The sequence below is a fragment of the Ictidomys tridecemlineatus genome, chromosome 6 (genome assembly GCF_052094955.1).
Source record: "Ictidomys tridecemlineatus isolate mIctTri1 chromosome 6, mIctTri1.hap1, whole genome shotgun sequence".
Taxonomy (NCBI): Eukaryota; Metazoa; Chordata; class Mammalia; order Rodentia; family Sciuridae; genus Ictidomys; species Ictidomys tridecemlineatus.
This window is the reverse complement of record NC_135482.1, coordinates 124,926,836-124,939,602: the sequence shown is the minus strand read 5'-3', so window position 1 is coordinate 124,939,602 and position 12,767 is coordinate 124,926,836. Positions and strand designations below refer to the sequence as shown.

Below are 12,767 nucleotides of genomic sequence, written 5' to 3'. Positions count from 1 at the left end.
ATGGGGTAGAACCCACTGGGTTTCCATATTCAGTTGTTCCCTGTGTAAGCCTCCCTCCAAGTTTGATTTTTTTCCTGGTCATTAAAGCACACTATGTTGTGCAATGTGTGTTTACTGTGTCTATATTTTGGGCCACACTCAGTTTTTTTCCCAGAAATTGGCTCCCTCTGCTGCCAGTTCCCATATGGCTGCTGAAAATTTTTTGTTTCCTTTTTCTCCACCTGCTTCATTGGAGACATGGCAACTTCTTTTTCCTCACATGGATACTGTGCAGTTTATCTTTCAGGTTTCCCAGGCAATGTCCTTGATCTCTAAATGCTCTGTACCCAGACATGCCTTGGACCTCTCCAAAATGCTTTTTCCTTTAATTCTCTTATCTCTTTACTATGCTCACAGAAGGACCACTGTGGCAGTGGCTGTGTGGCTGGGGATTTCTCCTCCTCCTCCTCCTCCTCTTCCTCCTCCTCCTCCTCTTCCTCCTTCTTTTTCACTATATCCAATATCCTGAGCTCCTGATCTGCTTTGAATGTCCAGTTTTGAATTCCAGTAAAGTCCCCTACTTTTTTGTTGTTGTTTTTCACCCACCTTGCTAAGAAGCTCCCTGTCTGCTTTCTTGGTTTCACTTCAAAGAAAGCCAGGAAAGCAACATCCTCTATTCTGTCACCTTGAAAAAGCCTCCTTATTAACTCCTTACTTGTTTCTTCTTCACAACCAACATTTCTAAAATCTGGAAATTGCTCTTTTTCATGTTCTATTGTTTTTTCCAAATTAAAATTTTTCTATATTCTTTTTATATTTGTGCAAAAATTGAATTATACTATATCTAAATCATAAAATTTAATAATTATTAAACATATCAGAAAAATGAATCTGAGGGGCTGGGATTATGGCTTAGTGGTAGAGCACTTGCTTAGCATGTGTGTGGCACTGGGTTTTATCCTTAGCACCACATATGAAATTTTAATAAAAGCCCATCAACAACTTAAAAAAAGTGAATCTGAGATTAGTTTTGTTGGACTTCAAATGTTTCATGGACACTAGTTTATTAATACTTAAAATCTGGGGCTGGGGATGTGGCTCAAGCTGTACAGTGCCCACCTGGCATGTGCAGGGTGCTGAGTTCAATCCTCGGCACCACATAAAAGTAAAATAAAGATCTTGTGTCCACTGAAAACTAAAAAATAAATATTAAAAAATTCTTTCTCTCTCTTTAAAAAAAATACTTAAAATCTCCCCTGTAGTTTAGAATACTGATTTAAAATACTGAAATAGGTATAGTGTTAAGTTTCATTCTAACTATAAATTAAATCCTGACATTAGAAATTTAAAAATTAACATTTTATGCTTTACTCTGTCCAGCTCTCATGGTATTTCTACTTTTAAAATTCTTGAAAATTTACATTCTTTTTTCTAATTATAATTTTTATACTTCTTTGTCTGTTTTATGTACACATAAATTCAGTACTTATAACAAAATTTTACCATATTCATATAAGGGACTATTAAAATCAATTCTGAATTTTATGGTCAAGCTAATGTTTTTGAGCTCCACGTTCTGTGGTACTGCCATTCTCACCATTGGTGAGATTGAATAATTCTGTATCACTAGACGTAGAAAATTTTCTTTTTTTGTTAAATACATATCACCTCTCTCTAATTTTGGTATCAGATGTGGGATTTGAAAGTTCAAATTAGTGATAGAAATTTTAATATCTAAAACACATCAACTTAGATGTTCAGCTTTAGCAATTTTTTAGTACTGGACCCTAAAAAGACAGCCAATCAGTGGACATACTGCAAAAGAGGAGGATCATGAGGAGGGTCATTGGAAAGGGGAGACATCTCTGATGATTCCAAGGAAGCCACATGCCAGTGAAACCTTGACCCATCCTAACAAAGATGGCACTAGTGAAGCTAAAGTGTTGCTCACAAGTTCCCCCAGAGTGAGCCCCCCCAAGGGAACTCAGGTGATTGTTAACAATGGGTAGAAGCAAGGTCAATTTGATCAGCTTGATTTTAAACACCTAGCAAAAATAGTTAAAAGTCAAAACATAGCCATTCCTGGACATGTAAAAAAACAATAGTTATTTTGATGTAACTTAAGATGTACACTTGCATTAGTCCTCCTAGAATAAATAAGACTGGAGGTGACAACAGAGATTCTTATGACATAACAAGAGATATTCTTATAAAGAAATGCCTGATACCTATCAAGAGAAACTTCCAGAGTCAGAAGTTTTTAGTCAGTTTAAGGCCTACAGATCTTCCTAACTTTCTATACAGGTAGGCTTGATCAATGTAAGCTAATATAAAGAGATCATGCCAATAAAAAGATATTTTACAAAAGTCAAATGACATTAAGTAACTTAACTAAATATTGTGTTGACATTTCTGATGACTTTGGAAATCTTAAAAATTTACATTCCCCCTTTCCATGACAAGGCTAACAATTAAAACAACAGGCAGAAATAAAAGTAAGGTTAAAAAAAAAGAATTCAACAGGGCACTGAGTGTGACTTGAGTTTGAGGGTGGTGGGTCACCAAGTGGCTGATGGGTCAGATCTGTCAAAAGAAAAGGAAAGTTTCTTCCTAGAGCAATTTGAAAAAACACATTAGAAACAAACCAAGGTAGAGATTAACACAAACAAACAAATAAGGGACAAACAACAAACAAGATAAGAAAAAATCAAGACAAACACTCTCTCCTTCCTCTACTGGATCCCAGTCTCCAGACTGCTGTCATGGTCTATTTATTGCAGTTCACTGATTCTTAACCTGAGCCTTGTGAGGTTTCTGGTCACTTGATGTACCTTGGGCATTACAATAAAGCACTTGATATTCTTTGAAAGATTTACAATCAAGCACTTGATACACCCCCAGAGGAGAGCTCCTGATACATCTTGAAAGATTTACAATCAGGTGCTCAGAACTACTAAGGAATTACAATCAAGTCAAATGGAAGGAACAAAGATACCTTCCAACACATGCAGTTTTGTCTTTCTTCAAAGCTTCTGGATTTACAGGTATGAGCCACATAAGACTCTGGAATTACAGGCGTGAGCCACATCATAAATTCTTTCATGGGTGGGCTCATCATTGGTCACTGCGGATCCCAACCCTTGTAAAGCAGAAAGCTCCCACAACTAAAAAGGGAGGGTGTCTTTCTCTCCTTCAGAGGATCCAAGATTCCCATGGAGTCAAAGCCCCATCATCTTGCTGGGACCTTCAAAATGCTATGGTGAGATTGCAATCAATCACCAAGTAGCTCTTAAAGCAAGAGACAGAACCATTTTTCTTCACCAGCCAATCATCTGGATCCACTAGCTGGCAAGCCAAGGGGCAGGCTGCAAGTCTACACCCTTTGAGCCCCTCCAAGAGTTAGGGTACACATTTATAGTCAAAATCACATTAATTATAAGTGGTTGTTACTATGATTCAAAACCATAAACAAACATCATGAGATCTAAAATCATAAGCAGAAGGAGAAAATGGGTCAAAATGACCTTAGTTGAGTACAAGTTAAAGAGTAGTTACTGATGTTTAGACAATCATTCTCTGACAGGGTACATTGTCCAAAACAATGAGAACCAAAAAGAGAACAATTCCATTGTATAAGAATTGTCATTTTGTGTTGCTAAACATTCTATGCTAAGTGACTCTTGATGGGTACAGAGACAGTATGTTCCCATAGGAGAAACATTTCTTACATGACACAGAGTCTCAGGGGCCCATAACAAAACAAAAGAAAAAGAAAAAATATCTCAAAAAACTTTCACCTCCCAGTGTGTAAAAAAAAAATCAATGGGTATGTGTTGGCAGCTTTTTGGGTGACCAGAAACTTCTACGATAACCAGAAATTGCCTTTGGAAAGGGGAGAAGAGAAAATTTTAAGTTAGTTGCAGAGGAGGGTAGAAGATATGGAGAAAAAGAGCAAGAGAAACTACTGAAGAAGGGAAGAAGGGAGAAAGGGATATTTTGATATACAGTTCCTGAGGGCCCAAACTGAGAGTAAAGAGAAGATTTAGATGATTCATGTCTCTTTTCTGACTTTGGGCTTAGACCATCTACACATCATATTTATGTCAAAGACATAGTGGTGGGTCTAGGCTAATTTTCTTTAACAATTACGATTTCTTTTTATTATAATTCTCCTACAGGAATTTAGAAAATAAATGATGGCATACAATTTCTAATATTCTTTTTCCTTTTAATGAAGATGAAAGTGGATCCCAGACATGAAGGAACATTGGAAAAATATACTCTTTTAAATAGGTTATATAGCGATGAATGTAAAATCATATAAAGGTTATATATTTAGGAGCAGATAGATACTAATTGTTTTGTTAGATGGAAAATGTGAGGCTCTTAGTAAAATGTAAAGGAAAAATGACACATACACAAGCACTCACAAACATTGTTTAACTGTGGTGGCTAATGTGAGGAGATAATATTTGGATTCTTATGGGAAATGAAATAGTATTGGTCAATACTGAGTTTAACAGTAGACAAACCACTCCTCTGAGACTGAAGCATTGTTCAGTGATGCTGGTGGATAGATCAGGGCCAACAGAATCATTTCAAAAGGAAATTTTGCAAATTATGGAGGACAATCTTATACATTAAGTAAAAGTTTGAGTATTTAATCTGTAATTTCCAGCAAACTCTGGGGCATTGGCATTTCCTGATGGTCCTATAGAAAGGCTTGGAAAGTGAGATTATCTTCATTCAACTTCAATAAAATCAATACATGTTCAAGATGTTATAGATCATAATCTGACAAATGCAAAACACATACACCTATCCATATCCATGTGTTTACAAATGAAACACAACATAAAACAGAAAAATAGTGTAGGAAGAGATACATTTAAATCTATCATAATCATCTAATTATGTATCAGTTCAGATTATTTGCCTCTCAAAGACAAGACAAAACAAAACGTTGCACTATGGTTTTATTAGAGCAGCCCAGGAAATAACAATGATCAAGAGGAATCTTTCTTAAGTAAAAATTCAGAGTAGAAGCAAAGGTGGATCTTACAATTGTCCTCCATGTTATAATTCATGATTCATGGACTGAGATAGAAGATAAATTTTTCATAGGCTTTCTCTTGTTCAGTGAGGAGGTCCTTGGAACTGGATAGAGGAGAGTGTGGCTGCAGAGTTGCTAATCAAGACCTCCAGAGACCAAGCAGGAAGCAGGTCTAATTTTATTGTGCAGTTACCATGTATATATACTCAGGCAGTAGCTAAGCAGATTACAAGAACCACCAATACAATTGCTGGCCAACTGTCCCTGCAGTGACCAATCAAGAAGTTAGCCATGGAGCAAGCTCAGGGACTACAACACGTGGTCTCACACCCAGGGATGTGTTTACAGGGTAAGAGGTTTGCCATTCACATGCCTAGCATGGGGGAATGGTTTGCCACTCAGACAGCCTTAATGTATGCCATGTATCCAGTACTCCATGCACTTGTCTCCACAAACTTTGTCATCATAAATGTAGTGCTTTAAGAGAAACTCTGGCTACAAAAACAAAAAGAAATTAGTAGTACAGGTATTTGTTTGGCTATGCCTGGCAGTGGAACATGTTACATCTACACATTTTCCTGTGTAGAAAACTGAATCTTATCATCATAACTAAGTACTAGGGATTTTGATAAATACAACACAGTATGCCCAGATCAAAAGTAGAGAACTAGAATTCTCTGCTCCATTTACAAATGACACATTATGCAAACACAGTAATCCATAACATGCATTATGGATGCAATAAATATTGCTCTACACTTAAAAATTTTAGTAGCAGGAACAAGTTCATTTTCCATGCAGGTGAAAAGCATACATATTCTGTGAAGATGCTTATGGATAGGGAAATACAAATGAACATCAAGCAAGAGCCAGGTATCTTCTATTAATTATCTCAGGCAACTTGAATTTATAGAAAGTTTTTCTGGAGAGTGGACATGAAGTGTTCTGAAAGGAATAGAGTATTATAAAACAAACATGAAAATATTGCAGCATGAGCCAGCAGAAAATATGCTAGATTTTTAGAAGAGTATCAATTTCAAACAGAATCAATATGGTAGGATCTAAGAGAGCAGGATTTGGCACTTTAATTCCATGAGCAAACAAAATCCATGTATTTTATTGGCTAATATTTTCATAATTATGTCCTTGTAGATTCATCAGCACTCCATTTGCTAAAATCTCATTTCCTGATAAATTTCTATGTGCATATGAAATTTCTATGCTCAGTTTCTTAATAAAAGCTATAGTTGATATCCTTTCTAAGGAGGAAATGGAGATAAAATAGTATCCAGACTTTAGGTAATTGCATGTCAGATTTTAGGTATGGATTAATTTTCAAAATTCTACAAACATTTCAAAACTCAGTTAAAATATATCCAATTCCAGTTATATCCATCACACACACTATTATAATAACTGCTTCTTTCTTTTTTTGGACTTTTGAATGGGAAATTCACTTTAATAAGTGAATAAGTGTGAGAGTAAATATCATGACTGGTAAAAATGCCTGGAACAGAAGATTCATAAATCAAATATGTGTTTAATGGCACATAGCACAGATAACACCTTGTATCAATGTGATTTGGTTGCACTCTTTAAGTGTATTCATGCGGTGAATTTTATGATTGGTTTTTGTATGTTGAAACAACCCTGCATTTCTAGGATAAACCCTTCTTGATCATGGTGCAATATCCTTTTAATATGTTTTTGTATACAATTTGCCAGTACTTTATCAAGAATTTCTGCATGTATATTCATCAGGAATATTAGTCTGAAGTTTCTTTTCCTTGAGATGTCTTTGCTGGTTTTGGTATCAGGGTCATACTAGCTTTACAGAATGAGTTTGGAAGGTTCCCTCCTTTTCTATTTTATGGGAGAGTTTGAGCAATATTGGTGTAAGTTCTTGGAAAGACTGGTAGAACTTGGCTGAGTATTGGCCTTGTCCTGGGATTCTCTTTGTTGGTAGGCTTTTTATGACATCTTCAATTTCATTGCTTGAAATTGATCTGTTGAAATTTTCTGTCTTCCTACTTCAATTTGGGTAGATCATATGTCTAGAAAGTTATCAATATCATAGTTTTTCTTTTTAGTATAGATTTTCAAAGTAGTTTCTGATTATCATCGATATTTCACTGATATTCATGGTGATTTTCCTTTTTTGTCACAATTTTTCATAATTTGTATTTTATTTCTTTTTTTCTTTGTTAGCTTGGCTAAACATTTATCAACTTTATTTTTTCAAAGTACAAAATTTTGTTTCATTGATTATTTGAATATTTTTTGTTTCATTAATTTTGGTTCTGATTTTAATTATTTTCTGTCTTCTGTTTTTTTGTGTTATTTTGTTCTTATTTTTTAGAGGTTTGAGATGTAATGCTAGGCAATTTATATGATGACTTTCTTTTCTTTCAGTGAATGAGCTCAATGCAATGTAGTTTCCTCTTAGAACAAAATATAGTGTCCAATTATATTTTGTCACTATTTTCACTTATCTCAAGTATTTTTTAAAATCACTTCCCTGCTATTTTCTATTATCCATTGGTAACTAAACAGTGTATTACTTAGTTTCCAGGTGTTATAATAAATATATTTTTAACTTTATCTTTATTTCTAATTTTATCCCACTATGTTCTGGTAAAATGGAAGGTATTATCTCTATATTTAGTATTTGGAAGCATTTATTTGTTACCTAAGACATAGTCTATTTTAAATGAGGATCAATGTGCTCCTCAGAAAAAAGTGTATTTATTTATTGATGAATGAAATATCCCATATATGTCTGCTAAGTCTAAATAATTAATTGTATGTTTTAGTTGTATAGCTTTTTTAAAATTTTTTGTTTGGAAGATCTATTGAGTGGTGAGACAACAATTTAAGGGTCACCCAGTATTATTGTATTTTAATCTACTGGAAACTTGAAATTGTGAAGGCTTGTTTGACGTATGTAGATGCCTCATTGTTTGGGGGCATGCATACTTAAGATTGTTATGTCTTGATGATTTATATGTCCCATAAACAGTAAATGGGACATAAAGATGGCTTCTTTTAAAAATACCTTCATTTTATTTATTTTTAAAATATGGTGTTGAGGATCAAAGACAGTGCCTCACTTCATCCCTGCAAGGCAAGCACTCTAACATTGAGTACAACCCCAGCATGAAATGGCCTTCTTTATTCTGTAATAAATCTGTAATTCTCTTCAAATTAACTTTATCTGATATGAGGATAGAAACCTCTTCTTGTTAACAAGATCCATATGAATGTTAGTCATCCCTCCCAACACCCCCCACCCCAACCCCTGCTGTATCCTTTTGCTTTCAGTCCATGCATGACTTTGCCTACGAGATAAGTTTCTGGAGAGAGCAAAATGTTATTGTTCTTGTTGTTTTCTTTCAAATACAATCTGGCAGTCTACCTTGCTCATGGATAGGCAGAATTAATATTATTAAAATGGCCATATTTCCAAAAGGACTTTACAGATTCAATGCAATTCTGGTCAAATCCCAATGGCATTCCTCACAGAAATAGAAAAAGAAATTATGAAATTCATCTGGAAAAATAAGAGACCCAGAATAGCTAAAGCAATTCTAAGCAGGAAGAGTGAAACAGGTGGTATCACTATACCCAATGGTTACTATACTTCAGAGCAATAGTAACAAAAACAGCATGGTACTGGCACCAAGGCTGATAGACCAACCCACAAAATTACAACTACCTTATATTAGACAAAGGTGCTAGAAGCATGCAATGGAGAAAGGATAGCATCTTCAACAAATGGTGCTTGGACAACTGGAAATCCATATGGAACAAATGAAATTGAATCCCTAACTCTCAGTATGCACAAAAATTAACTCAAAATAGACCAGAGATCTAGGAATCAAACCAGTGACTCTGCATCTAATAGAAGAAAGAGCTGGCCCTAATTTCCATCACTGGGGTTAGGCCTCAAGTTCCTTAATAAGACACCTATAGCACAAGAATTAAAACCAAGTATCAACAAATGGGACGAATTTAAGCTAAAAAGTTTTTTTCTCAGCAAGAGAAATAATGTGTGAGGTGAATAGGGAGCCTACATCCTGGGAACAAATTTTTACCCCTCACACATCAAATAGAATTCTAATCTCTTGGGTATACAAAGAACTCCAAAAAATTAAACACCAAAAAACAAACAAACAAATAACCCAAGGATAACAAATAACAAATGGGCCAAGGACCCGAATAGACACTTCTCAGAAGAGGATATACCATCAATCAACAAATATACAAAAAAAATGCTCACCATCTCTAGCAATCAGAGAAATGCAAATTAAAACTACTCTAAGAGACCATCTCACTCCAGTAAGAATGGCAGCCAACAATAAGTGCTGGGGAGAATGCGGGAGGGGGGGGAGAGGGGGGAGGGGGAGGGCGGGGGAGGTACACTCATATATTGCTGGTGGGACTGCAAATTGATGCAGCCAATATGGAAAGCAGTATGGAGATTCCTTGGGAAGCTGGGAATGGAACCACCATTTGACCCAGATATTCCTCTTCTCAGTCTATACCCAAAGGACTTAAAAACAGCATACTACAGGGACACAGCCATATCCATTTTTACAGCAGCACAATTCACAATAGATAGACTGTGGAGCCAACCTAGATTTCCTTCACTGGATGAATGGATAAAAAAAAATGTGGCATTTATACACAATGGAATATTAGAACTAAAAAATAATATGATTATGGTATTTGCAGGGAAATGGATGGCATTAGTGCAGATAATACTAAGTGAAGTTAGCCAATCCCCCCCCAAGTGTGGAATGTCTTCTCTGCCTTGGGGAGGGGTGACTCAAAATGGGGTAGGGAGGAAGAGCATGAGAAGCTGCTGAATGCTCCCAAATGAAGTTGTTCCTACCATTCCGGAGAAACACCTCTGCTTAGAAAGACTTCAGCAGGGCACAAAGGAGAGAGTGCACCCTGAGAACTAATTGAATATATAAAGTTTCAAGCAGCTGGTGCAAACACTGTTGGATTTCCAGTTCAAGAGAACACTTGAACCTAGGAGAACAAAATTTGGGGCAAAGTGTGACTGATGAAAGTGACCCTTTGTCCTGCCAAGTCAAGACAAATTGGAGGAAAAAAGTTTTCAGATTTTCCAGTAGACACGGACATTTCTGCAAGCTGCTGAAGGCTCCCAAATGAAGTGGTTCCTGCCATGCCGGAGAAATGATTCTTTTAGAGCGACTTCAACAGGGCACAAAGGAGAGAGTATGGTTTTCATAAAGTAGTACATATTGACTCTGGAATAATAAAGCAGGAAAGAGATGGTCCTCTTGAATTTCAGCATCCTTTCTTTAAACAAAGCTGGGATGACTTGTTGGAGGACATTAAAAGGAAGTTTTCATTTTCAAAACCAGAAGAAAATAAAATTCGCCAAGAAGATTTAATAAAAATTATAAGTAGTGCTCAGAAGGTTCAAGTAAAACAGGAAACAACTGAGTCCAGACTTTCAGAATTAAAAATTGAGAATGAGTCCCTTTGGAACAAGGTGTCTGAATTAAAAACAAAGCATGCACAGCAGCAACAAGTTATTTGAAAGATTGTCCAATTTATTGTTACATTGGTTCAGAATAACAAACTTGTGAGTTTAAAGCGCAAAAGGCCTCTACTTCTGAACATTAATGGAACCCAGAAGAATTTATTTCAGCACATAAAGAACCAGTTGATAATCTTTATCATAAAGTTCCACACAGTAGGACTGAAAGTTTAAAGACAGGAGAGTGGATTTCAGATGACATCATTATTTATGATGTTACTGATGATAATGTGGATGAAGAAAATATCCTAGTTATTCCAGAAACTAATGAGGATGTTATATCTGATCCCTCCAACTGTAGCCAGTATCCTGATATTGTCATGGTTGAAGATGACAATGATGATGAGTATGCACCTGTCATTCAGAGTGGAGATCTGAGTGAACCAGCCAGAAAATCCCTAGGTTCAGGCAGTGGTGGCATCAACCCTCTCATGTCTAGTGCTGTCCAGCTAAACGGTTCATCCTGTCTGTCCATAGAAGATCCTGTGACCATGATGGATTCCATTTTGAATGATAACATTAATCTTTTGGGAAATGTTGAACTGTTGAATTATCTTGACAGTATTTATTGTAGTTTAGAGGACTTCCAAGCTATGCTGTCAGGAAGACAGTTTAACATATACCCAGATCTCCTGGTTGATCTTTTCACTAGTTATGTGCAGATGAATCCCACAGATTACATCAATAATACAAAATCTGAGAATAAAGGATTAGAAGCGACCAAGAACAATGTAGTTCAATCAGTTTCAGAAGAAAGAAGAAAATCTAAGTCTAAACCAAATAGGCAGCTTATCCAGTACACTGCCTTTTCATTTCTTGCATTCCTTGATGGCAATCCTGCTTCTGCTGTTGAACAGGGGAGTACAACATCATCATCAGAAGTTATGTCCTCTGTAGATAAACTCATAGAAGTCGATGAGCTTTTGGATAGCAGCCTGTACCCAGAAACAACCCAAAATAAGCTTGTTCACCTGGAGCCATTGACTGAAGCTGAAGCTAGTGAAGCTACACAGTTTTATTCATGTGAACTTGCTCCTGCACCTCTGGATAGTGACATGCACTTTTAGATAGTTAAATCCCTAAGAAGTAGACTCAACATGTATATATTCATCAAAATGATGAACTATTTATTTTAAAGTATCATTTGGTACTTTTCTTTTGTAAAATTGCTTTGTTTTTGTAAATTGCTTTGTTTTGTTTAATCAGATACTGTGGAATAAAAGCACCTTTTGCTTTTCTCACTAACCATACACTCTTGCAAAGCTTTGAAATGTTACTCACCTGCCTAGATATACACAAAATTTAGTGCACATTATTGGCATATCTTTAAATTGGCTTCAGATGGCCATTTTTCTCCAGTTGTAATTTGGATTTCATTTTACAGATATGACCATTAGCAACAGTTATTTTTGTTTTGCTTGTTTGATGGTGTCTGTCTAAGTTTGAGTGTAAGTCACTAGAACTAATGATAGAACTTCTAAAGCTTTCTCTGTTCCAATTATTTTTATTAAGTATTTTTCACTTGGTTTATTTTTAAAACTGGGAACATAAAGTGCCGGTATCTTGTAAAACTTCATTTGTCTCACTTGGTTCGAAGTAGTTCATAAATGTTTGGAGTTCATTCATGTTTAACAGGAAGGGCAAAGTGTACACAAATACTCACTGTCTGATATGGTTACAGCTCCATATACATGGAAACACATATACATAATGTATTATATAAATAGCTGATAGAAGACAAATTATTAATTTGTGGATTTAAAGAAAAGGAGAAAGTTCAAATGTTGGCCTTCATGCTCGAGACATGAAATAATTTTAAAGAATATAAGGCATTTTCAATTATATAGAAATTATTATGAAGGCAGAAATTGGCAAATCTTCATCAGGAGAAACAGAGTATTCTTACAGTGATTCTTGGCACCAGTGGGGAATGAAGTTTCCTGAACTTAAAGTTGTACTCCAAAATGCTTATTTCATGTAACCAATTATTAACTTGGCCTGTAAAGAGTTAATTTGATTATATTTTGCTTGTTTGGTGTTAAGTACATGTGTTGTTGGAATATTGGGAATTTTGTGTCAGATCCTGGTTAAGAGAATATATCTAATAGGTAGATGATGGTCTATTTTTTTCTCCAAGTTCATATGAAGCAATCTTCTGTC

General features: G+C 35.6%; 1 protein-coding gene across 1 annotated transcript in view; it reads left to right on the top strand.

The window, feature by feature from the left end:
* Positions 1–11,674, top strand: part of LOC144365106 (heat shock factor protein 2-like) — a 37,063-nt gene extending 25,389 nt beyond the window's left edge. Inside the window, 2 exon segments of the mRNA XM_078015912.1 lie at positions 10,251–10,719; positions 10,722–11,674. Coding sequence (XP_077872038.1) covers positions 10,251–10,719; positions 10,722–11,674 — 1,422 coding nt within the window.
* Positions 11,675–12,767: the final 1,093 nt, after the last annotated feature.